This window comes from Gallus gallus, chromosome 10, assembly GCF_016699485.2.
Source record: "Gallus gallus isolate bGalGal1 chromosome 10, bGalGal1.mat.broiler.GRCg7b, whole genome shotgun sequence".
Classification (NCBI taxonomy): domain Eukaryota; kingdom Metazoa; phylum Chordata; class Aves; order Galliformes; family Phasianidae; genus Gallus; species Gallus gallus.
This window is the reverse complement of record NC_052541.1, coordinates 10757265-10785046: the sequence shown is the minus strand read 5'-3', so window position 1 is coordinate 10785046 and position 27782 is coordinate 10757265. Positions and strand designations below refer to the sequence as shown.

At 40.0% G+C, this 27782-nt stretch overlaps 1 protein-coding gene across 4 annotated transcripts; it reads right to left on the bottom strand.

Annotated features, from left to right (window-relative positions):
- Positions 1–27782, bottom strand: SPPL2A (signal peptide peptidase like 2A). 4 transcript variants are annotated; one of them, NM_001396422.1, is made up of 17 exons: positions 27629–27756; positions 24864–24983; positions 23514–23696; positions 22747–22836; positions 19625–19758; positions 17239–17390; positions 13950–14046; positions 13596–13697; positions 12857–12938; positions 12473–12547; positions 11716–11772; positions 11505–11558; positions 10977–11076; positions 10001–10078; positions 9519–9679; positions 7362–7395; positions 1–2889 (listed from the first exon to the last, which is right to left on the bottom strand). In NM_001396422.1, the coding sequence occupies exons 1-17, from the start codon at positions 27680–27682 to the stop codon at positions 2858–2860; spliced, it is 1605 nt and encodes a 534-aa protein (NP_001383351.1). In that variant the 5' UTR covers positions 27683–27756; the 3' UTR covers positions 1–2857. The 4 variants fall into 4 exon arrangements, with proteins under 4 accessions (NP_001383351.1, NP_001383352.1, NP_001012787.2 ...); NM_001396423.1 differs by lacking the exon at positions 7362–7395; NM_001012769.2 differs by lacking the exon at positions 11505–11558.

Sequence of the window (27782 nt, the reverse complement as noted above, 5' to 3'; positions counted from 1 at the left end):
TTTGTTTTTTAAACACACATAACATTTATTAATAACAATCTTAAAGTGATAACTTAAGAGTCACGAGAAAGGGGGTTGTTGTCAGTAAACATACAATGTAAAGTAGCAAGGTTTTTATATTATTAAAAACAATTTTAACATAGTGTTTAACCCAAGCAAATTTAACATTAGGAACATTCAAAACCACCAAAAATCTTGCAACGAATTCTATTAAGCTTAAAAAAACCCGATTTCAGTAGTCAGAACTAACCTGTTATTTATATAAAATTTAAAATTCCATCATTTTTGTAAACAAAGCTCCTAAGCACTTAAAAGAAAGAAGTTAGTTTACATCCCATCAAACTGCAGCACGTGTGCGAAACCTCAGGAATTATCAGGCACAGAGCATAATTAGGCACAGAACACAACAGAGTTTTCACAGCCAGCTGCTGAATGCACACTTCTGTTGACAACGATCTTCATTTATACTAGACTATTATCAGTATCATTATCAGTTACAGGCAAAAATTAAATAAATCCTCTACAGAGAAGATTTCACAGAAAAAGAAGTCATTTCGTGTAGATTTGTGAAGGTTCTGTGAGCTTTGAGTGCTCTGACTTGCAGTGAGTTACAATGCCATGTCTCTCAGGAACTTCCAAACACATCCTCACAACCACTTAGCTTTGGCAGATACTGGGCTTGTCAAAGACCATGACAACAAATCAGCACAGAATTTTCTGTCTGCTGTCAGAACACCAAGAAATACTGTAATTGATTAAACGTCAGCTAGCCCGGCTGCCTGACTTAAAATAACAATTAAAGATAGTGCACAAGATCATTTTATTGTGAAGCTGTCAGCTCAGGTTTAGATCAAGAAAGGTATGACAGGCAACTTGTACCTGAAAACTCTTCCTGTTTTCTTAGAGAAATTGCAGAGCTGGTGGCAAAACAAGGTGGTTATCTTACCCGTATCAACTGGCACCATGGTCAATTTGTGTGAACAGCAAGAACTGACACTGAGACTGTAAGTTTGTTTACATCAGGACTCTCGAGAACAAAACAGTTTAAACTCGATCTAAGTTAGGTCAAGCAGTACATTTGCAGTAAGCCTTTTTTAACTGACAATATAGTTTTACAGTTGTCTTAATTAGCATACTTTCAAAGTAAATCTAGCTAAACTAGATTTAACCAGTGTAAATTCTCCTGAGCCAACATGCCCCTAACTATTAGTGTCTAGAGGTGACCTTCAGACCAACACTGAGGCACTTACGTGAGGCACTGCAGGAAGGGCTGCACTGTCATTGCCCAGCATGTGCTTATTTGGTTGTTTTCTGTACGGTTCTCGGACTTGTACTGACTATAGGAGTTACATTCAATTAAAAATAGGAAAAATGTTTTCATGACTACCTGATGGTAGCAGTAAGTGAACTCAGTGGTTCCCTGTAGTTGACTTCTCCAATTTTCTTTGGTGTAAATTGTTAGCATTACAGTTTTACCAATTTTCTATGCCTAATCCCCCTCAATTTGCAGCTCCCCCCACAAAAGAACTAAAAAAAAAAAAGAAAAGAAAAAAAAAGCATCAAATAAGCACACAAACTCAAACTCCTCTAAAAGCAAATTAATGATTCAAACTAATTTTCCTTTTCCAAGTCTTTAAGAGTGTTTAACTTTAGAGTATTAAAAAGCTAAAACAAATTAGGATTAATCAAGTTAGACAAAGGCACTGAGTGGCCTTAACTAACATAAGCAGTGCTAACGCTATTCATACCTGTTGTTTGTCTATCAACCACAAAGAATTTTCAAAAACAGTTGTTTCTTTAATCTAGAAAGAAAAAAAAAGCTACAGTACAGATACAAAAGCTAGAAAGATCTGACTTCTCATCCCCCACCTCTTTGAACTGATGCAAAGCCAAACGAAGACCACATATATAGACCAAGTCCCGACAGGTAAGAGAAGAACCAGTCCAGACATAAAATCCTAGGTTTTTTCCCCTCTCAAAGATTTACATCACACTTGTTGAACAAAAACTTCCGGCCTTTAACACCATCTTGTTTGCCAGCTATTCCAGGAGCTGCATCTAAGTTTCCAGTGCCACCCTGTAAGTACCTCCCACACACACTTTTAGTGTTTTTGATGGTTGACAATGCATATAATCCAAAGACGTGCATCAAAGCTTAACAATTTTCATGATCAAGGCATAAGCCTGTGAAACTACAGAGAAAAAACAAACAAAAAACCCCACCAAGAAAAATAAAACAAAAAAAGAAAGCTCACAACTACAAATTAAAATTTGCCCTGTTATCTATTTTATGGCTTACGATCTACATAGATTGACACACACACTGTTTCTTCAATTACTCGCAGTAACGGAACTATAGTTTCGTTCTGCAGTTCCTGTGGTTACATTACTATCTGTCTTCACATTCAAAATCTAGAAAGAAATCCTGTGAAGAATTCTGCTATTATGGTTTATTTTTTAAATTAAATCTGACCAGCCTTATTCAAAATTAACAAAACATCTCATGCAAAGTGGTATGGGCAAGAAAATGTTATAAAAATACACTGTATAGAAGAACATTTGGAAAATTGCATAGAAAATATCCATTTATTTAAATCAAAATAAGGCACGGTTTTATTAGATATGTTTTGGCTGTAAAAATGCAAATCTATTTTGATTACTCTTATGTTATTAACAATATTTTTCATAAAAATATAGGTGCATGAGTAAAAACCCTTCTACACAGAGTATGAAATACTCTAGAAAATGTCACCAAATTTACTGCAACTCTTCCGTAAAAAAATTCAATACTATTTTAAACCAGAATCCTACATGTTATTGTCCTCCAGGCTGCTCACTGGCTGGTGCTGCGCCTTCTTCATGTCCTGGGTAATCCAGATGTTCCATCATCTAGATGCAAAAAGTAATAAAAAAGAGGACAGTTCTTTATATAGAAATATCGCTTTACCCCCACTGGTACAACTATGTTAGCTAAGAGAAATATAATTAAACATATGTTAGGAGTGCATTTTAGCAGCGTACAGATAGGAAGTCCTCTATATAGATCAGAAAAGTATTCAAGCCAAGTAATCAAAGCTCTCTTAGTTAATGTTTTCCACTATAAAAGCATTTGCTGTCCAAAGATTCAAGTATTCTTCAAGAAATTAAGTGCACACATTGAAAGTGACTCAATTATTGAAATGGAAAACAAAAAAAAAAAGAGATTGAGGTTAAGAAAAGATTTCAAAGAGACATTTTGGAGAACTGGAAATAGAGCCTATGATCCTACTTCAAGCAATAGCCTGAATAGAAAAGACTGACTTTCTTTTTTCGTAACAGTACAAGCTAGTTGTATTGCAAATGTGTTCTTTGTATATTTTCCTTTTATCTTAAAAAGAATAAAGGAAGTGAAACTGCAAAGACGTGCTGCAGAAGACATGAACTAGATTATTACAAGACTGATTTTAACTTCAGATTAAGGCAATTGATTAGAAGTCACCTGAGTAACACAGGACAATTTTGTTCTTCCCTGACTAAAAAGCAGCTTGTTTCCCTATTCACTGCTGTACTGTTAGAGAAAAAGGAGGGCTGTGGTTTCATTCCTGGGACAAGGCACTGAATTAATCACAACGGTAACATGCACATTTGTTAGCACAACAAACCAAGATCCACCAGTTGGAGAACTTCATCATTAACCCGAGGCCAAAGATTGGGAAGTCTTGGATAGTTTTAACAGCTGACACACAAGGACAGAAAATATGAAAGCAGTAATACTGCTGCAAACAGAACGTGTCAGGGGCTCCTGAGTAGCATGGCAGGTTATCAGGGCGAGGGCATAATAATTCCAGCATGAAAAGGTAGAGAAACCTACATAGTTTCTTCCATAGCAACCCATCCTGCTTAGTAGCAAAAGGGACACAAAGACATGGATGAACGAGCTGCTGGTTACATGGCTTCCAAGCAGGGTAGATTTCCATGTGATGGGGACAGATTACTTTCCTGACAGGCACCCGCTGAACTACCTTTAAACTTCAGCACGGATGTATCGCAAGCATTTAAGCATGGTATGATTCTCCATATAGGGCAGAAAAGAGTAGTTCCGTTAATCTCTCTCTTCTCTAGCTATGACCCACACCTGCACCACATCCTTTTATACCAATGTAGCAGGGTCACTGCAAGGTATGCAAACATATCTTGTTAAAATTAGGTTATTTTAACTGATCTGTTTTAAATCCAGATGCACCAGTGTGTCACACAGCAAGCTGAGACACCACGTCCAAGGCAGAAACAAGGTACTGGGACTGGGAGGAAGGATAAGGAGAGTCTATTGGGCACAGTATCAAGGTAACTAAGACCAAAAGAGGTCTTTTCACACCTCTTATCTTCATGCATCAGAATTTAGGAGTATTAAGGCTTGCTGATACATTAAGAATAGCAGTAGCACACACACAGGCCAGCAGCGAATACCAAACCCTTGTGCCAATGACAGCCTTACATTCACTTCAGTATATCTAGAATATTGGCCCTGTACTGAGACCAAAAACCCACATCAAAAGTCAACCAAAGCAAAACACTCCCTACAATTACAGAAACCAAACAGTCATTTTAAATGAGGATTCAATTATCTGTTTCCAGGAAAAACAAAACACAACAAATAAAAAATTAAAAAAGAAAACCAACCAGTACCACATTACACCAAGTATGGTGAATATGGCTTCCCCTTTACTCTAGGGAGTATCGTCCAACAGCTGGCATAGAGAGGACAGTGTTGGAAAATATTTTTGTAAAATGTTTCCCACATTAAAGTGACAAACTGCTTCCAGAAGGAAGAGTTAACATTATTCACAACAATTCACTGCATCCCAACATGAAAGATTCTTCTCTGAATCAGATAAGCAGCACACAAAATGTGGTTATGACATCATATGTATTTAATTTTTAAAGTCTCTGCTTAATGTATATTTGAGGTCCCTTTAGAACCAGAATGGCTCATAGAACTGGAGCACCTCTCCTATGAGGAAAGGTTGAGGAAACTGGGCTTGTTTAGCTTGGAGAAGAGAAGGCTCCGGGGAGACCTCATTGTGGCCTTCCAGTACTTGAAGGGAACATATAAACAGGAGGGGGAATGGCTGTTTACGAGGGTGGATAGTGATAGGACAAGGAGGAATGGTCCTAAACTGAGACAAGGGAGGTTTAGGTTAGATATTTGGAGGAAGTTTTTCACACAGACGAGGGTGACACACTGGAACAGGTTGTCCAAGGAGGCTGTGGATGCCTCATCCCTGGTGGCATTCAAGGCCAGGCTGGATGTGGCTCTACACAGCCTGGTCTGCTGGTTGGCGACCCTGCACATAGCAGAGGGGTTAAAACTCAATGATCACTGTGGTCCTTTTCAACCCAGGCCATTCTATGATGATGTTAAACTTAAAGGTATTTTGGGCTTTCTTATACACATAAATTTCACAAGACCAAAAAACCTGCTATTTCTAATCTCTCCACAATATATGACAAAGATAGGCCACAGCTTGGAAGTCAGGTACAACAGATGCCTTTCTAAACATGTAGGCTTCTCTTAAGTAGCTTATTCCATAAGTTCATCTCAGTTGTAGGTTCTCTCAGGATAACTGCGTCCTCAAAGCCATTGCTGAAGCAGCAGGAATCTTTATGAGAGCCAGCAGCAAGATAAAGGCACAGTGCTAAAACTGTGGACAAAATTGTTGTTTCAAGCCTTAGAAGAGCCACAGGAATCAGACTGTACATTGTGGAGAGCTGACAAACATGTTTCAAGTGGAAGAAATTCATCATCCTTTTTCCTACATCAGAAACCCTGACATTTTTGGGGGGCTGCTTGGAGTGTCATGACAGATAAAAGAATATGTAACACCTATGCACACTAGAAAATAAGATTCACTCCAATAACATTGCACTCACATAACTCCTAAACCACACCTGTGATTAATTCACAAGCATCTTGAAAACATTATTTAAACGGACAGTACAAAACAGCAGATGCTTGCTGTGTAACATGCCAATCTGTTTATTTACTGTTTCAGAGAAAGGTAAGAAACATTTCTAAGCACTTCCATTGACCAGCTGCAAAAAGTTGGCATGGCTATTTGCACAACTAGAAGACTCGAAAATTCTACGACTGCTGGATTTTCCATGGTGTTACTGAAATGATTTCATAGATTGTACCAATGAAAACTAAATTGCATTTTCAAGTTGACAACTAGGAAATAAATATCAAACATTGTCACACAGACCTAGGTGAGGAGTATAAGCAATCTAAAAGACCCAGAAAAATCTTTACTATAAACTTTACAGCAGCAATACAGTCTGGCCATCTGATTTTAACGTGTATCCAACCCCTCCCACTTCTTAGCTTCCTCCTGGGTTTGTATCTAGTTTCTTTATTACGAAGGCTTTTAAATCAAACCTGACTTACTAAAGTACACTTTGTTGGAAGAGAGAAGCTGACAAGAAAAGTACTTTCCAGTTCAGAATTGAAGATACACTCAGCCAAAGTTCACTATCTAAAATTTTCTTCAGTGCAGAGCAGACAAGTTATGCCCTTTAAATGTATGTACACAACCAGTCTGCTGACTGTAATTCAAGCTTATATTTAGATGCTTAAATTCCACAAAAAGATGAAATTTGAAAACTTGCCTTGCTCTCTACGTGTTGTGCTTGAGACAATAGACAGTGAAAATAAAAACCATGTCTGTGTCAGCAGTCATGAGCTTCAGCCTACCAAGGTAAAACCTTCTTGCTATGGTCTAGAAGCCCCATGCAGCAGCAAGACCTCAAGAGCTGGTCTGAATCCTTGCTCCCTGCCCCACTGCAAGCACTGCAGACAGTAAGGCATGAAGTACATCGCTGAGCAGCAAGATCACAGAGAGACTGCAGAAGCAGTTACTAAAGACAAATTAAAACGCTTAGCATTGTAACAGACAGAAGATGATAAAATTGTTGTTTAGCTCTAGGAAGGTGCAGTGGCACACAACAATTAGCTGGGGAACTTGCACATGTTTGATAACAGCACAGATACGACCACTTTTAAACACCTGAAGTTACTCCTAGGGTTTTGGGAAGTTAAAGAATTAGAAAAAGAATACAAAGCCTTCCTTCAGTCTTGGGAATCATTGCTCTGTTCACACTCTAAAGTTTTTGTGCCCCTTTAAAGGAAAAAACAACAACTGAGAATAAAAGCAGTTTTACATCTTGACTTCACTGCTAACTCCTTTCTAAGGAATTACTTTGAAAAAACTGAAAGGAAAATAGATGAGAAGAAGAATGAAAATTGGAAGCAGCGGGGGACAAAAAGCAAAAAAAACCCATAAGATGATTAATCAAATTGCATTAAAAGAAGGCTATAAGCACACCTTGTAGCAAAGGCGTCCTGGGAGAGTCCGATACCTAAACAAAATTCATTCAATTATTAAAATCATATACAACAATGACAACTTATTTTTAAATTAGAAAAAAAAGGAAAAGAAAAAGCTAACTAGTGGATTACAAGAAATAGCAGCATTCATGAAGCTCAGTCATCTGATACCCTGTACATCCTGTTGTACCCCTATCCTAGCATGCTTTGCCCTGACAAGTCTGCAAGGTTTCACCGTTCCCATAAGGACAAAACAAAGCTCTCCAGACGTCTGGTCACCTCTTATCCATGGAGCACTTCTAGCCAAGTCCAAATTACCCCTGTTTCAGCAGGCTCAAGGTAGCTAAAGGTAATCCTGTCGCCTTCCCGTATCTTTCCTCCTCAGAACAAGCACTGAAAGCTGAGGATTTGGACACTGTGGTTGCATGGATTTTTTGTTTGTTTGTTTGCATCAGTAAGGGCAGTTCAAATTACAGCCTTATGCTGGGAGGACAACGTATAAGAAAGATCCACACGACAGCATTCTGTGAGTGTAACTCGAATAACATCCTCAGGAAAAGAAAACAGTAGCAAAGAAAAGAACCTTGGAAAATTATAGCAGAGTTTTACCAAAAGTTACCCAAAAGCGTTCAATCAGAGACAAGTCTAACTGGGGGTGGAGTAGTGGGGGTGGAAATCAACAGCTTAAATTGTGCCAGAAATGAGATCATCTGACCTCAAAACATGCTAAAGTTCAGAGCAGTTTTAATCCTTCAAGGAACCAGTTTAAAGGATGTGAAGTAACTACTATGGCAACATAATTCTCCCAAGTATGAGTTTTGCTATTAGAAGTGCAAGAAATTTTTGTTGCTAAAGAGATTTGCCAGGTTTGCTTAGGCCGATAGGCTGATCTTACTCAGAATTCAAGCGAGGAAAATAAATAGTGAAGCTCTTTTCCCAACAGAACCAGAGTTAGTGGATTTTGATATGTAACACATTTTTCAAAATAGCAAACAGCCAGCAATTTATATTCAAATGCATGGTAAACCAAACTCATTAGGACCTACAGAGATACATTTCTATTTGCTAGACCTACAAAAGAGAAGACTTTTTGTAGACAAAAATACATGGTATCTAGTTAAAGTGACGATCTTTTCCTGAGCAATTGTAAAATCAGAGAGCCTTCAGCTGGCACAGGTGCAAAACATTAATTACATCAGCAAAAGGCAATGCTTAACTGACAATACCTCAGGAGCTGCATGACCACCAGGTTTACTTTTAGAGGAATTGCCACCATCCAGCTTCTATTGCTCCGCTTCAACTTTGCAGTCCAGAAGCTGAGTAAGCAGAAGCTGCTCCTTTGCGTCATCAGCTTTCACAATCAACTTTCTATCCATTCTCTGAGCTGAGTTCAACTCAACCCATATACAGGAGATAGTTTCTGAACTCAAACAATGTTGCACTTCAGGTCTCTACATTAAATTTAGAGCAATACTGAGATCAGTCCACCTTACAATGCCAGCTGGCAGGGGCTCCTGACACATACAGTCACAGCTGTGGCAAGATCAGGGCAAGGTGTGCATGTCCACAGGCAGAGGCAGATGGCTGGTGGTACTGAATACTGCAATGCCTGGGTAGTGGCAGAGACTACCTCAGGGAAAACAGAATCCCATGCGTGTACATGTGCACTGGGATAGGAAACAGATAATGACCCAGATGTTTTGCTCTTGAACACTCCATATCATCCTGCCAACGTAAAACACCAGCAGTGTACAGGAACTAGTGTCTAAAATTCTTGTTCATCATCAACTCCTTTGAAACATCTCCTAATACAGGACTAGTACTGCAGATTGGAATCTGCAGGCTCAACTCAGTGACTCATGTTATACCACATCAAGATGCTAGATAAGCACTGTTAAAAAAAAAAATAAAAACAGAAGAAATGACCTTCTTCTATGGGTATTGTACCAGCTATTTCATTTTCCTCAAGTTTCATTCCATCATACCACATACAAGGCTAAGATTTTCAAAGAGTCAAAGCTTCCTGCTTTTCTTTATAGAAGATTAACCATTAAGACTAGAAAAAATAAATGGATTGCTGGTATTACCAAGTACTTAGAGAAGCATACATACAAAGGAATTAACAGAACCAAAATATTCAGGGCATCCACCCTACCTGATAACTGCTTCCTTTCCAAAACTTCTTCATCTCTTTGCGTCTCCAAGCAACAAGAGAGCTCGTAATGAGTGTACATGGTACAAGATAGAGAAGGGCAGGTTGTCCCATCTTCATTAACGCCAGAACAACAAAAGTCAGTACCATACCAATGGCATAAGCTGTAAAACACAATCAAGAGCAAGTATATTTTTAAACAAAGTCAGTAGTGTAGTAAGCCAGGAAAACATTTTTTTTCTTTAATTAGGATCTACCTTGCTAATATAATGGAAGAGGGACAATAGATTGTTATGTATTTGCATGCTTTCTCAAAGCAGCTATCATAAAAATACTCACCTAAAGTATGGGCAGCCACACTAAAAAGATTTATGAAAAGATTTGACAACATTGAACCTTTACTTGAAGAAAACTATGTAGTCCTGCCATTAAAAAAAACAGCATGAAGATTACTACTGCTGAAAAAAAAATAAATCACAATTTACCTATTGTACAGGAAACATAGTATACAGAAGAAGAACTTGTTTGAACGTCAAATCTTCGACAATAGGCAACCAGAAGGCCTTGAACAGAGAGGAAAAACAGTTTAATAGTTTAATGAGATGTTTAGCCCTGAATTCCTTTCTCCTCAATTCTCCAAATCAAAGCAGCATAAAAAAAATTACAGTAAGAGTTCCCATTACTGTGTGTTATCTTCTTCCCAGTTCTTTTCTGGGAAGCCAAGAACAAGTTTCAGAGATCCTAAAGTAAGTATTGAAAAATCTAAACCGTAGCACAAATATGCTACTGAGATGGGCATTAAGACATTTTCTTTCTTTTAAGCAACCTAAGTACTTTGTGTTATTTCAGTGTTACTTCAAAGGCACCACAACAGAAAAGTAACAACCCAGTTTTAACACTTCTTCAATAGAATTTTAATGCTCCTAGCAGTCAGCTATTTTGCCTCAGCGCAGATCACAGGCAAAGGGAGAGTCATCATGAGATGGTGCTTTGTGCCTAAGTAATTTGCCCAGGACTCCCAAGTCGAGCTATGGCCAAATTCAGATCTTCTGAGAAAGACAAAAAATTGGATGATACATTTTCCATTACCTCAACTCTAATTATGCAGTCTATGACACAAAAATGGTATTAAGTCACAGAATCGTTGCTTTCTGCCAGATTTCAGAGAGATTTCGTTAATACTGACAACTGGATTTATCTATGGGACTCACATGGTCAAAAAATGCAATGCTAAAGAAAAGTTAAAAAAAAAAACAAAACAAAACCCCAAACCTGTTCATTATTTAAGTACACTGTAACACACCAAGGTCTCTTCTACCCTGGCTTTGGTTGCATTCCACACTAACAGCAACACAAACTGTTGCATTTGATCTAATAAATACTTTGTAGAATAAATCCTAATCTAAGTCAGTTGAGAATCAAAACCAAAGTAAGTTACAATTGCCAAAAATGTCTGCTCACCTGGGACAATAATGTCTCCAAAACCCAGCAATGAAAAGGGCATGTCACACAGTGTCGCTGCTGAGTATTCAAGTCTAGGCACTCTAATAACCACAGGTAACTGTAAAACAGTATTTTAGAAGCCCACATAAATCTAATTTAAAGCACCCTGGTGTTTTGGATTTTTTTTTTTTCTTTTTTTTTAAATGAATGAGCAGTTTTAGCATCATTAATGTATCACTAATGCAGGACTTCAAAATAGGTAGAACCTAAAGTAAAAATCAGAAACCAAAGAGAGTGGATAAGGCCTAAGGCAATAAGTAAACTGGAATTTAAGATTTACAAATAATATGCACGCACCAAAAACAACTTAAGACACCATTCAATCATAATGAGAATAGTAAGTCTGGATTATTATCCTAACTATACAGTATTGATCAATGATTTCCAGGCCCTCAAGAGAAATTTGGATAGTCAGGTTTTCCCCAAAAGAATAGTCTTTTCAGAGGGAATGATTTAAAAATCCAGTATCTGAAATACAATCCTTACTTTCTCATGGGGAGCTGAGCGTTCAGTAGGGACTTCCACCAAGTTTCCATCATTCTAGGATCAAACCCAAGTCAACAGGTATTTAATACTTACAAGAAAATAGCAAAAGCTGGCTATATTTTGTGAGAAAGTTATGCCGAAAAGCACACTATGAATTAGCTACAAAATGTCAGTATTTGTACATTCTGAGTACTAAAACAAAAATTCATACCTTTTCACTGTTTCCAAAGGGACCAGCTGCAACTTCAACCATTATACTTGCCCCATTCTGAAATTAAGGTTATTTTTCCAAAGTTAGCACTTTAATATACCAAAGCACTCATACTACATCTACAAGAAGTGCTTGCACTTCATCTTACAATTTTTTCCAGAAAATTTCAGGAAAAATCCTGAGCATCAAAAGGAAAGCAGTGTTACATGGTACTGTTTTCTGTACAAAAATATGCTGTTCAGCATAAAATGGCTTAAAAAGAAAATCAAACCCACAAATCCACTAGATATAGCTGAAGTTTAGATAAAGATGTGCCAGCTTTTTCTGCCATGACCTTTCTGCTGCCAAAGAAGAGAAAGTACACCTGCATACAGTTCATAGCATGCTGCAAATGAGCGCTGTAAAAAGTACGAGAGCGTGTTCCATAAAGGGAAAGCAGAAGAAGGAAGAAAAGGAAGGAAACTGGAGAACAGTCATTTCTCATCATCACCCTGTCACACAAATGGGGCCAGAGTATTTCTGGGTCTAAGACTGCAGAAGACTTAACTCATTTAAGAAATTCAAGGCACCTGAACAAGCATTGTCATCTACGGCCCATATAAGATAGGAATTTAAACCACTGCCATCTTAAATGGGAAGAAAGAAAAGGAAGTCTGCATTTCTGCCTTGAGAATACCAAAATACTAATCTGTCTGACAAAAATACTGCCACAATGACCAGATGTTACTTTATTTTGAAGAGAAATTCACAGACATACCTTTGTGATAAACGGTGTTATGAAGACAAAAAACACATCATAGAGAAGAAGAAGGCCTAGAAGTATCACACAGGACTGGCAGAAAGAAAAAAAACCAAAAGAACTGTTACTATAAGTTTTCAGAGACTACACAATTAGTTTCTGTTAAAATTACTGTACCACAATGTTAAAAAAAAAAAAAAACATAGAAGGAAGCAGGAAAAAAAAGGGAAAAACAAATCATACCAATGTTTTTATTTTTCACTATTAAAAACAGTAAACAATTATTATTTTCTAATACTTCCTGAGTACAGAAAGGCTATCTCCTGATGTTAAACTTAAGGATACGTGGCACTGTAACACCTTTTTTTCAATTAAAACAAAAAATTCTGTAACTTATAGTACCTTAAAGTTGGGCATTTTCAGTGTTTTAATGAAGTTTAGGCAGAAAGCAATTCCCAAAATGTCTTGCAGTATCCAAGCCCACCTAAACATAAGAACACACATTTACACCTTGTCCACGCTACTCATGGAATCTATGTATAATACTGATATTTTAGATTTTGCTGGACATACCAAGATTTCAAAAGGAAACAGAAAGCAAGAAGCTATTTTTTATGAAGCACTACTAAAAGAACTGCAAAAATACAGTAGCTTTTATGCTACTCCCTGATCATAAACACGACAGTGTCGTACACAGAAGATGAGTTCAGCAGAGGACACTGCAGGCTCCTGCTGTTCACTTGTACAGCTGCTCACTTGCTCAGTGAGCAAGTGGACTGGAAGCCTTGCTTGCAGTATGGCTTTGATGCTACTGAGGATTTTACTACAGTATTTATTTATGGTCTCATGCTTACATTCCTATTTCTGCACCTTTCTACTCCACGGTGATCAGTAACAACCAAGCTAGTTGGTCCTCACCTTCATAACTTTTTTGCAACTCCAAATTACCACACAGTTCATTTGTATAGCTTTGTTCTCTATTATTCCCATACTTGGTAAGTTTCATAAATACTTTTATAATTTCTTTGAAATCGGCACTGGAGTTCAGAAGGACATCATGTGCCAGAATGAGTTGCACAATAGGAAATTTGTTGAGGACAATTATTCATATTACCCTTTCAAGTCAGAATGCGTCACTTACCTATCTTCATTTCGGAACACAGCCCAGACAGCAGCTGCTGCTATGCAGAATGCAGCAAGAAAAATAAGCCTCACTTCAATATTTCTGTTGCCACACGCAATCCTGAAAGAAAAGTAATCTAGTGAAAGGAAAGCCCACAACAGACAAAACACATGCCTGTGCTGTTGCAGCGCCTTAGGCTTACAAAGCATTCTCACCCTCACACCCCCTTTTCTGTCCCTTTGTTTCACCAACACTCAGGAGTTTTTGCAACTGCAGACTTTATCAGACCGCATTCACATTTTCACACTACCTGGAGTATAAACCAGAAGTTACCCAAAAGACACCTTATAAAAATCGAGAGGCATACAGTACCTGCACTGCCCAAATGGGATTTCTCCTATTAATGCAGCAAGACAATTGTACAGGCTCATTGCAGATGCCAAGCAGAAGACCAGTATTATAACATACACTAGATAAAAAGAGTGAGAGAGAGGAGTCAGTGACAAAATACAGTAGGGGAAAAGCATGGCAAACAGGAACCTACATGTGACACAAACTGTAACGGTTGTAGCACTACTCAATGCACCACTGTTGGAGATCACAGTCAACAGAGTACAAAAAAAAAAGTGGCAAATTCTGAAACATCTCTGCCATGATTCGTTCTCTTCAAGACATGAGTTTTGGAATCTCCAAATAGCAATAAAAAACAAAACAAACAACTGAAAATCAACAAAGAAACATCCACAACCAAAGACCAAAACCCAACCTTTTTCTTCTCCTTTCTTCGAGAAGAAACATGACATCTGATACTGCTGATACTGTACTTTTTACAACCACCAGCTTTCTCAATTTCTGTTAGTAGTCCTCCCATCAAATTTCCCCGCAGTTACTTTGTCTGTTCATCCATAAAAATTTCAGCAACTCCAAGATCAGACTGATGATTTAAGTGGTGCTTTAGGATTCTAAACATCCTACTCCTTCCAAAATTTCTATTAAGCTATGAACTACCTGGCTGGGAAGAGTCTTTATATTCTGAGTTCCAACTTGTGATATACTGCAAATCCTAACTTACAGCAAGCTCCTTGAGATACACACAGACAATAGAAACAGTTGTTTGCTTGGGTTTTCTTTTTTTTTTTTGATTGCAACATAGGTCTGGTTAGAAAGTAATTCTAACAGCTGTAAGAAGACAGATGTGCAGGTTTGGGCTGAACTATAGTTAATTTTCTTCACAGCAGCTTGTATAGTGCTGCACTTTGCATTTGTGACCAAAGCAGCCTGGATAACACACTTCTGTCCATCTGCAAGGAGGCTGGAGGACTACAACAAGTCCCAAGACATTTGAGGCATCTGTGTTTATCAGTAACCATTATACATGATGAAGGCCTGGAAGTAGCTGAACACCTGGCTTTCTGGTGGGAAGGAGTGACTGAATTCCTCCTTCCGCTCTACTTGTGCTCACAGCCTTTCCTTTACTTTTAAAGCCCATCTCAACCCATGAGTTTTTTCACTTTTGCTCCCCCACATTGCTGCAGGGGAGCAAACAAGCAGCTTTGTGCTGGAAACCCTCCCTGTAGCACTTCAGTTACACAATTATGCCACAGTTTGAGAAGTAAATTTAAATAAGCAATTGCTTTTAGCACCTCTAGAAAGGCAACAAAAAAATGCATACATCAGCATTGTTCTGCTTTAAACACCATGATTATAGTATGTTTCTAACACAAGTTCATGCAAAATTTGTGCAATTCTGTTCTGTATATACAAGATAGTAATGTTGTAATACTAAGTTGTTAAAGTACTATGCCAGTATGAGTCCTTTAAAGATCGCCCCCCTTTTAATTCTTTCTCATTTGTGAAGTTGCAAGTATGCTTAACCTTTTATAAGTGAACCAAAGAAAGCAATAGAACCAATAAAAGCCAGAAAACTTGAGGGAGTGTCTGGATTTTTTTTTCCTAAAGTATTTACTTTTCCTCCACACCCTTTAGTTTAGTATGAGTAGTACCCTCACCTTTTTAATTTCGTATTAACGTGGACCTGCTCAGAATTAATTCCAGCTACCAGAAAGGCATCACACCAGCAACAACAGAGAAAACTCCATAACCCAAAACTGAAGTCATTATTGAAGTTCAGGTATGAAATACACAAGGAACTTAGAAATCTATAAGCATCTGGAATCTAGTCTATACAGAGAAGCTGGCTAAGGGAAATTGTATAGCTTTAGTGGTTACTCGATCCTAATGTCAAGTACTGATGTTAGGACTTACATTCACATGCTATGGTAATCACATCAGCGTGGTGGGGTTTTATTTGGTTGTTTGTTTTTAATTAAATACAGAATTTTCCCTAGAACAGCATATCATACCATGGTAACAGCTTGTGTCTGATCCAAAGTCCACAGAACTAAGGCTTCTTTGAAAAAGATGTTACATATTTTCTTTGAACTGCTCACATTTTCTTCTCTCCCTGACTAATTTATGACTCCCTTCCGTTTCTCCTCCTTTAAAGGGCCTCACTCTTCACTTCATCCTCCTGTCCCTTTCTCCTTTAAGAGGTCTCCTCCTTCACTTCTTCCTAAAACTCACCTGAAACTGAGTAAACAGGTGAAATTTTTAAACTAAACCTATTGATCAAATTAAAAGATTCAGTCTTCTATTTAGACAAGTTTAGCCAGTGTAGCACTGCCCATACAGTGAAGACAACCAAAGCTAAATAGTCAGACATGAGCATTGTGAAGATTCTTCTGCAGAAACAGAAGAGTGAACTATAATAAATTCTAAGAAAGATGGAATTTAGAAGGAATTTGATTTCAATCTTTGAAAGCTACAGTATTTGTACTAGAAAGTGCCATTTAAAACAGTGCACATTTTCTGGTTGCATGATCTGAGGGCAGAAGGAAGAAGAAATCAACAGGTTGGAAACAAGACTTTAATCAAATTGCATCATTCAAGAAACTACCTTATTGCTACTGTGCCTCAGTGTTTTCTATCAGGGTAGTGCCATTTAGCTTGATACTTTAATGAGGGCACCGCAACCACAGACTCAAGGTCAACTGTGTGTGATACTCAAAAAAAATCTTTGACTCCAAAGAAAAGTTCTCATTGTCATCCTCCCAGGAGTGTCAGTATGTATCAAGAAGAGTTTCTTTCTTTCTTAAAAGTTCCTCACCAGTCACCTCTCCTCCACAGTACTTCACTCAGAATGAGCACTGTACAGGCAGACTCTAAGGCAGTAGAAGAAAGCTTCCTTCTTGTTTAATTAGCAACTACATTTTTTCCAATTTTCCCCTCAATGACAGAGTGCACAATTAAAAAATAATAATCATATAACAGAATCATAGAACGGCCTGGGTTGAAAAGAACCACAATGATCATCCAGTTTCAACCCCTCTGCTATGTGCAGGGTCGCCAACCAGCAGACCAGGCTGCCCAGAGCCACATCAGCCTGGCCTTGAATGCCTCCAGGGATGGGGCATCCACAGCCTCCTTGGGCAACCTGTTCCAGTGTGTCACCCTCATCTGTGTGAAAAACTTCCTCCTAATACCTAACCTAAACCTTCCATCTTAGTCTTATTTTCAGTTAGAAATCTAGCTTTTCAGACATCAACACCTAATAAGATCATGCAGAAAAATACATCAAATAAGATAATCCATTGTTTCTTACCTAGCCACTTGTAGAAGAAATAAAGTAAAATCAGCATGACACAACAGATGACAACAAACAAGACAACTGTTAGAGTGGTGAGAGTGACATTTTCCTCCTTCTTCCGCCTTGTTTCTCTGTCCCCAGGACTTGCCGTTGCTTTCAAATTCTCACTATATTAGGAAAACGACAAATATATTTATCTCAGGTGAGAGATTATGAGAAGTTTTAACTATGATCAAAATTGTTTGTCATAAAGCATTCAGACTGACAGCATTTAGACCTAAACCTTGTTTCTATCAGGCTTCAAAGATTTCAGAAAAGCTGTATGTGTGTTGATTCTCTCTCCACTTTTTCGGTGAAGATGTGTGCTTCTAACTTAGCACAGTTCACAAGAAAAAGGTTTTTAACTGCCCTCCTTTCCAACAATAAGGGAATTGTCAACTTTAATGAGAATTCCCAAACAAAATCCTGATCAGTATGAGGAAAAGCTGCCTAATATCAAAACTTGTAACCTTCTTTTCAGGATGTGTGCTCTCAGCTTTATTAGTGCATCACCTCTGACTACAAAATATCCTGGGCTAAACACAGACTATCTCTATGATAAATTAAAACCAGGCATATTGCACAGCGTCTGAAACCTCAATTACACACAGTAAGCTTCTGCAAAACCCCCACACATAAGAGTAACAAAGCCAGCTAGTAACTAATTCTTTTGCCTTTAAAACACAGAGAAAATTAAGGGGGGGACATAAAGTAGGCATTTTGACCAGAAGTCAGGTTTCTATGCACGCATACTCCATATTCATAGCTCACCATGCAAAATAAGGAGACAAACTGTTGTGTTTTACTCTGTTCTTTGAGCAGATAGCCCTACTACTCTTTGTACAGACACTAGTGAAACTTGCCCATCAGATAGCATGTTCCTCACGGATCCCAGTGCCTACCTACACCAAAATGCTGAATTCAGCACTGAAACAACTCCCTTCAAAAGAAAAAAGCCCATAGGAGCAAGATGAATCACCTTCTTAGAGAACATGCTTTGAATAAGCAGCTTAAAAAAAAAAAAAAAAAAAAAGCTCAGCCTAGACTTATGAAAGTGCACGTCTAACAAGTTTAATATAATTACATCTAGGTTTTTTTCCTCCAATATGGGAGACAGCATCACATTTTGTTATTTTAGCATTCAGTGCTGCCACACCCTAAAGCACTGTGGGGCAAAAAAGAAGTATAATCACATCCAACCTTTAAGAAAGAATCCCCCCTTCTATTTCTTTAATCTCTTTAGAAAACAAAAAAATCACTACTATTTGCATAACAACCAGTGGGAAAGAGGAAGCCGTAGTTATCACATGCAATCCACTCTGAGTTCTGGGGAACAAAGTACTAGAACAGAGAGCATGAAGCTGTATGCAGTAAAGCACGCTGGCCCCTGCAGTGTGCACAGTTGTCCAGGACCAGCTACATCCAATTTAACCCCAGACTAAAACAAGTTCTGTGCAGCTAGCGTGCTTCATTTCACTCTGTAAAGCTGCACAGTCTTCCAACACCATGCAGAAACCTCTCTTATCCACTTGCTTCCTTGCTCTGGCCACACACCATGCTTTTTACACACATCTCACTTCCCCTGCCTAGTCTCAGAGCTGCTCTGCCCCCTGGCTCTGCTGCCATCGACCAGATAACACAGAGCTGAGGTAGTTATCCTGGATGGACTTTGGCTGGAGCCGCCCAGACACAAGTGAATTGTGTTCCTGAGTGCTCCCAGTGACAGAACTGTAGTGCAGACATCTCAGAAGTTGCCACCCAGCCAGCTGGGAGAAAGCAGTTGCACAGGTCTCTGTGCAGCCCATATATGTATGCATACCTCCTGCATCACTGGATGTTGAAGGTGTCACTGAAATTCATGATACCTTCTGCCACAGATACTAGAGTGTTATGATGTTAGTTAGAGGGTATTTGGTAACTTATCAAAACATTAACTCTCACTCATCCTGCCAAGAGCTGCATTATTCCTCAGGGACTTGTACAATCTACTGCTTAGGGTTCCTCAAAGACCTACTGAGGGATACAGCAGAGGAAGAGACCAGGAAAGTGTACATTGTTATACCTTTTTGCATGCCTGTCAAACCTGCCTTCACACTCTTCTTATTCAGAAATACTGTCATATTAATCAAATATTAATTATTTTAAGCAGAAAACTCTAAGCAGCTTAGGTCACAACAATTTTGTGATTTTTCAAGCGTTACATATATACAGAAGAAGCTCAAGGGAAAGCATTTAATTGCACCTGGATCTTCTAACTCTTTAACCGGTACCCTAAAAAACATTGTTTCTTAATAATCACAGCTACAGATTTCACAGAACTTGCAGTCCACATAATGTAATCAGTTCTGTTGTACAGACTTACAGTTCTGCTACTCCGCTCCAGTAGGCCCCGAGTGCCACAGTGAACACAGCAATGACAAAGATGACAACCATACTGCAATCGAACTCCGGCAAAGGTGGTGAATAGAGAGTCACACTAATTTCATTTCCAAGAGTCTGAAAAACAACACACAAGTTGGTTCACAAGGACTAGAAGGAAACCGTATGACTTATTTTCCAACACAATACGATTTCCTGCTCTTAACCTACACAAGGGTAGCAATCACATTTGTAACTTACTGTATAACACATCCCATATTTTTATCATTGTAAAGCACCGATGCCTTTCATGCCACCTTCCAGGATGCTCAGATTTGAAAACAGCCTTATTACTATTGCTGTGACAACATATAGATAGAACAAGGCAAAACGGTACTTCTTTGCCATCTTACAACACTTCTGAGAAGTTATACCTGTAGCTCAAATGCTTTTCATCCCCCAAATACACCAAGTGCTAGCAAAGACATCAGCTCTGCAGGAAAGCATCTCTGGAGTCCATTACCTTGAAAAACAGACACATGCCCACTGAGATATGAGCAGAGGTCTGCCTCTCACTGCTGAAACCACAAACCTCACAGCTCAGATACAGGCAAGATGCTTCACACAGGACACAGTGAAAACACACAGCATGATCTGAGGTGGATTCAAAAAGAAATGAAAGCAATTTCACCTAACTTAAAAAATGTAAGACTGAATAAGGTGAGAGGGAGCAGAGACATAACCGATACCAGTATGTACAGAAGTCTTGAAAGCAAAACCAATGTGCTTTAACTAGACTGAAAGGTGAGACTCAAAGAAAGGATGATAATTTGACAGGTGATGGGCAAAGTTTGCTGTTGTGGCTGAAGTAAGCCAGGGCACCTAAAGCAACCCCACAGTGAGAACAGACTTCAGAGATGTGGTAGAAGAACAGATTTGCTAACAGCCTGCATGTGGGATAAAAGCAGAAGACGTGAACATGTCAGGCAAGTTTGGCTACAGGAAGATCAAACTGGCAGTGGAGAGACTGAATGGGAAGCTGAACAGTGCAGTGGAGAACACTGGCCATTTGTGAAGAAAGTAGATTCATCTCAGCACCTGAATTAGATAATTACAGAAATTAACCTTATTGCAGCCTACAGAAGTCAGAATCATTCCTTTGCCTCCAGTCATGGAAGAACAGATTATCACACTTTTAGAAAATACGGAAGAAAAGCTGATGAAACATTACAGTTGTAGGAAGTGAAAGAAAGTAGATAAATGCAAGAAGTCTTACTCTAATTACTGCATCCTGTATGTAAAAACAAAAAACTAATGACTTACACATTTACGGCAGTGAATTAGAAATAAGCGGGCTGTATTGGTGATAGGTGGGGGGCTGCCCTAGATGACCTTTTCCAACCTCCATGATTCTATGATTCCACATCTAACAACAGTTCTTGCTTTCCTTTTGTTACTATTGTTCTGCTCTTCACTGAGAACTTGTGAAGTCTCAACTGCCCCCGCAGAGCACTGGAATGAAACACAGCACGAGAGCTGCCTGCTTCCCAGAAGGTCTGTGACACTGTGTTGCTACCAACGCTTCTCGTGCACCTGATTCAAATGGTGAAAGCTAACAGAAATGAAGTCTTGTATGAGAACACCAACCACTCCCCTCAGACTGCTACTGTCACTCTTCTAATCAAAAAGTTGGAAGCCTTGAAAAGCAGTAAGACAAACACAGCTGAAGTAGGAAGAGTGCACAATGGCTGACAGCACCTAAGCAGCCCATATCATTCAGAATAGCTACTGCTGGTGATGTGACAGAAGGCTTTGGCAAAAAACACACCAGAACTAAGAATGAATCACTTCCAGGTTAGGCTTTAACTCTTACTACTTCCATGAAGACAGCTCCCTTCTAAGAAAAAAAAGGTATTTTTTCCCCTTGATTCAACAGCAGTATGAGACATCACCTAATCTACTAGCAAAGTTACTTGGTGAATTGTTATAGCTGCATAGAAACAACATGGAACAACACTAGGCATTCAATTGCTCTGAGTCTTGTCTGCATCAATCAGGGATCTTACCTTGCCCTACTTTCTCTCCACTCCAGGTTAGTAAGGCATATATTACAGCCACTCAATTAAGCAAAAAACCATCATCTTCTCTTGCTTAAATGAAGACATTTCAAGACAGAGGACAACCTAAACCAAAACTACTCATCCATGACTATGGCGTATCAATTCTTTGCAAGAATCAACCCTTAATGGGAAAACAGAAAATAACCAAAATTCTAGACATCCAGGCACAGTTTCAGTTTGTATACTTACCTACGACAACTTCCAATGGCAGCTCTGAAGGTTAAGAGCAGAAATGGTGAAATGAGCTTGCAAATACAATCCAGGGAGCTAAGATTACACAGGTTGCTGCAAGCCTCTGCTATTTACTGGAAAACATGTGGAGTGCAACTTCTGCCTAGCAAAGCTATTTGACACTAAACAAAACAAACAAATGAAACCGAAACAAATCCCCCTGAATATAATGGTAGGAGATACCAAACTGCCAGATTTTAATGCTACCCATTTGGCATCTCACCATGAATTCATCCACAGAAGCTTAAACTATACCAACTAATTTCTCCATAACAGATGCTGTCATGCTACAGAAACAGAACATATCATCTTGCAAAGATTAAGGAAAAAGAAAAATAATATTAATAATCAAAAAAATAATAATCACACTTGGTTTAAGAGCCACCTTGACAAAGGACTGCTTGCCTGCAAGACGCCACGCTGCTAGATGTAAGCTCAGCTGTTCTTACTTCTGTACTACAGCTCCTGACGTTTGTCAGGCATCCGCAATTCTGTCCAAGTCTACTGGAAGGATACTTTTCTTGTTTAAGATGAAGATTTTTATTTATTACCCTCCCTCCAGTATTGTTTCCCATTCTTAGCGTTCTAATTAAACATCTTCTCAAAGTAACTTGAAGAAAGAAGCCTACTCATGACATAATATCCGTCCTGTGAAAGAGTATCTATGCACATTCCAATCAGGAAGACATTCATATCTGATCTTAAATTATTTTATTTATTAGTTCAACAATCTTAGACTATACATACCATTACATGCTGAAATTATGTTACTTACCAGCTGCATATCCACTATGTCATTATATCTTATAAGAGCAACTGGTAGAGATAAATTTTCAAAATCGGTCTTGTTATCTGAAGGAGGAGACTAGAAGAGAAAGTGTCAGTGGTACATACATTGTGTCTGTTTGCCAAGCAGGTTTCTATAAGCAGACTGTCCTTTAAATTTCATCATATTTGCACGGAGGAAAATAGAGCTAGTTCATCACCTTTGGCAAAAGGTTAACAAAGGCAGATGTACTTAAGTCAAAATAGGAGCTACAACCAATACATCTGGATTCATGAAGGTCTTGTGCTTTTACAGGATTATAAGGAATAAACAAAACATGTTTTTTATTTCCTATGCTTTTAAAGCAAAGATCGACTCTTTGTGACGACATCAATTCTCAAACAGCAAATATTTGTACTTATATTTTGCAGCCATACTAGAGAACAAAAAGAAGTAACAGAAGTATCTGTAAAGATATGCCAGTGCCCTCTGGATTTTCAGTTTTGGATGAAGTTTTCCTGATTTATTTTTTCTCACTGTGAGTTCAAAACAAAATACTACTTATGATGACAGAAAGCATGGCCTTCTAGTCTCATGAGCAGTAGCACTAGCAGTGCACTCAGCAGGGAAGGTTAACAATTCACATTGGAACCCCACACATCCCCATGGTCCTCTGCTTCTGGGACTCCTCTGAGCTATCTCTGAGCAACACTACCTCAGACCAAACAGATAAGACGTTACCTCAGTACAGAAGAAAATAATATGTTGTAACTTACCAGCCTAGCTTTACTGGCAATCAACAGCATTTTAGCACCCAAACTTTGAGCAATTCTTGCTTTCTCCAAAAAAGTGCAGTTTCCTCTCATCACGACAACTGCTTTGTCCTTCATTACAACAGCAGGAACTTCAGAAGAATCACAGAGTACCGTAGAAGTCAGGTTTTCCAGAGACCTGAAAGTCTGCAGAGAGAAGAGCAGAAAGAAAGCAGTTTGATAACTCACTCTTACCTGGAAGACTGATTAACATGCTTCCTAATTTGAGGTTTGTCACAAAAAGGCATAACAGAAAGGAGTCACACATTTAGCAACATAACATCGGGGCAACAGTTTCTACAGCCCACAGTACTAAGGGAGGTTTAGAATAGTGTGTAGCTGAAACATCTGGCTGCTGGTAACAAGTTTCACAGCAGTTGTAGCTGTAATTTAAACATATGACACGGGAAATATTATATTCATATAAATTCCATTGAAATATCATACTACACAGGAAAATCACCGCCTGTCGTTCTGGAGAATCCAGCATACATTTTGTAGTACTTTCAGGCTTTATGAGTCAAAAACTGAAACAAAAAATAACTCAACCAGGGCAATGTAACCAGAGTGCTGAGGCACAACGAGTGTTCAAAACCAGTTGGTGCTTCAAAAAAATATTTCTATTCTTAAAGTTGAAGATTGGCAATGATTTTTAAATGGTTGTCAGGATTTAGTCAGTCGAGGCATCCTAGGGGCCAAAATAGCACAGCAAAGATGTTCGGGAACACAGGTGATGTTTCTGTTTAACACAGAGTTAACCTGCTAATGGATGTCAGAAGGGAAAGGAGAGAAATTAGAAGAATAATACTGCCTTCACCACTTCCAAACACAAAGCATTTCCTGTTCATAGGAAGAATGCTGGACGAAGAAGATGTGTTTTTGCCTTACACCCTGGATTGAAAAACTCTCAAAAACGTGGCAGGATGAACGTTCCAGGCAGTCTCCTCTTCCACCACACGGTTTCAAGACAATTAAACAGGAGATCAAACTGACACACAAATAGAAGAAAATGTTTCACAGGTTTACAACATTTTTATAAACAAATAAAAAATGTTGCTTGCAAATCTGAAACTTGGACACGGTGATGACACTGAAGGAAAAAGATAATGTATTTAAAATCGGTTTTAAACAGAGAGAGTACCACCTTTATAAACTCGAGGAAAGACTTCTTAAGGTATACAAATGCTCACTGCAAAAATCCATATTTTTCAGTGCAGCACCAATTTAACTCAAAGAAATGAAAATCAGTGACAGCTGATCCAGATTCACCTTGTGTTCCAGTTCTCTTACAAAGTATAATTAGAAACTACTTACAGCATTGTCCAGGCTGCTTGGGAGAGATATCCAGTTAGAATTGTAAGCTATGCAGTAATCCTTTGTTAAGGGACTTATGCCATTTCCAGAAGCGTGCAGGATTCCCTCATCTGCATTTATCTGCAATAAACCAAGGTGTTCTGAATTAAACTTCAGACAATCGCTGTAGAGGCGTTCCCCTAAAAATCTGTCAGGAAGAGGAAACGCCTCCAGAATTCTTCAGAAATACATGAGCGGATTGATTCTATGAGAGATGGGAAGCTGGGTAACAGGACAGAACCCAAATATTTGGCAGATGCACAGTGCTAATCAATAACAGTGCTACAGAAGTCTCCCTCCCCAGGCTGGTTATCAGTATTCTACAGCAAGTGAGTCCTACTGAGAAAAGAAAGCCATGTGACCACATTGTTTCAGAGGTTTACGTCTGCCTGGCTTGAATAGCAAAAACCTTCTTCAGAGGAATCTATTCTATCGACCACAGAGCCTGAACATCTGCTGGGAGAACTGTGTCAAAGGGCCCGAGCACATTAACTGTTTAGCACAGAGCAGTTCCTCAGCGGTCGGTGAGACACACTGTTCCTTGATTTATCACTAGTACAGAACTACCAAGATTTCCTCTTAAATGCAGCCACCTGAAAGTACAAATTAGTGGCAAATTAAAAGCATAAGGGACTTCAGCAGGTGCAAAACCGAGACATTTCCATCCATTAAAGCTCTTTCTGTTTCCTGAAAGAGAATAAGAAGTACCTTCTGTGCTCCAGAAAATCAAGTGTTAACGCCACACTAGCACAGGCCTGCCTAAAAGGAGTGATTACTTGCTGATTTGATACGCATGTTGTGTTTGGCAGGCTTCCTGCTCCAGGGATGAATCAGGGAATACAATTCCTGCTCACAAGGCAGGAGAGAGATCCAGAGCGGGATGCTCACCCTGATATACTCATTGCTGAGCTCTAATCTAGAAGTAAAAAATGAAGAGAAACAGTATGCTGTACCTCACTTGGCACATCCCAAGTGAAGTAGTCTTGCATCCAGCTGAATTTTTATTGTCTTGCAATTACTTCAGTTTTCCTCTTTCACAAGAGACAAAGGTCACAAGTTAGGACTGAAGGCCTATCCCATAGGCAGAAAAATGCTCCCACCTGAGGAAAGGGCCCAGCTGCAGCCCCTGGCAGAAGGCACTTCTCAATGAAGACAATTCTCAATTGCCCTCAAACAATTTGTTGCCTGTTTTTGACCGGTGGTTCCCTCCTCGTGCCTCCTTTTACCATCTTTAGGCCTTCCATGTATAATTCCTCATCTTTCATAGAGAATAAGACATCTTTCAATCCTTATTTTTCCTATTCTGCACTCCAGGTGCAGCAGGGATATAAGCCTGGGCTCACTGTTCTGCTTCCAAGCGCACTGGTAACCCCTCCACATAGAACATCTGTACTGATGGGATTCAGTGGGTAAGGAGATTAAGCCAAGCCTGTATTTATAAGGTCCATCATTGTTAGCATCCAGATAAGACATACAAGAAACTCAATCGCGTAGAACATGAGAAAGGTATTTTACAGGCAGCAAGTAACAACATGAACCTCACAGAAAGGTAAGAAGGTAGGAAAGACTTGGCATGAGCAGAACAAGTAACATTCATAGTTCTCCACTGGCACTGCGACACAAACACTCCCTCCCTCTGGGCACTGTGAGCAGGGGAACAGCTCCTTGCACTTGGAGAGAGGTGGTGGCCCTTCCCTGCATGTCTGCTGCCTGAGCAGCCCCAGCTCCTTGTGCCACCAGTCCTGGGGCACTGCTCCTGGGGCTGGTGAGCTGACCTAACAGCTCAGCTAGAACCGGCCTGCTGAGGTACATGTAGAGTACGGGAAGAGGCAGGACATGGCCTAGAGTTGTACAGGGAAACACCTGCCTACGTCAGTAGCAGCAAACCATAGGGTTGAGGCCAAGGAGTAACATCAGAAAACCCCAGTGCAACTGACAGCAGCTTCGTGGGGCTCACAGATAGCAAGGCAATGCTCTGCAGAGACATGAGCTGCTTCACCCAGAGCCACGCTCACAGTGATAAACTGTGCCTACTGTTGAGAGTAGGAAGCAGAATACACTGGGTCCTGACTTACCAAAGCAAGTAAAAAAAAAAAAAAGATGTTTAAAAAAAAAAAAAAGAAAAAAAACTTAGCAGAGAGGTACTTAATGGAGGTGTACCCTCCATACAGCTTCCACAGGTGATGAAGGTGTTTCGCTTCCATGTTTCCCGGCTCCATTAGGCAGGAGGTTACCAATGGCATCCCCAGTGCACTGTACATCAGACCTGATGCGATGCCCCAAGAGGTAACCGAAGTGTCATTTAAACAACGACACAAACAAAACAACAGGCCGCAAGCGCCCAGCGCCTGGAGCGGCAGCGCGGCCCGTATCTGTGCGCACACCCGGAGCCGCTCCGGGCCCGCAGCCCCGCACCCGGAGAGCCGCTGGGGCCGGGCAGGGGAGCCGCGGGGCCTGGCCCAGGGGAAGGCCGCTGGGGAGGCCTGGGAGCACCCCGGAGCGTATCGAGCCGCGCCCAGAGCGCTGCGAGCCCCGTACCCGCGGCCGGGCTTAAGGAAGAACCCGCCGCGTCTGGAGGCTGCGAGGGCTACGGGCCCCGGCCCCGCGGTGAGGACACCCGGAGCCCTACGGGGCTGCCAGCGCCCGGCCCGGCCCCGCCGCCGCCCGCGCTCGCCCGGCGCGGCCCGGCCCGACGCGGTGCCCGGCTCCAGGGCGTCCTCCCTTACCGGCGGGAGCAGCGATCCACACAGAGCGGCCCACAGCAGCACGGCGGCCCTCATCTTCCTCGGCCGCCGCCACCCGCTCGGCTACGGGCCGCCCCGCGCCCGTCACGGAGCCTCGGCCGCCGGCTCCCGGGGAGGCTCCACTTCCTCTTCCGCC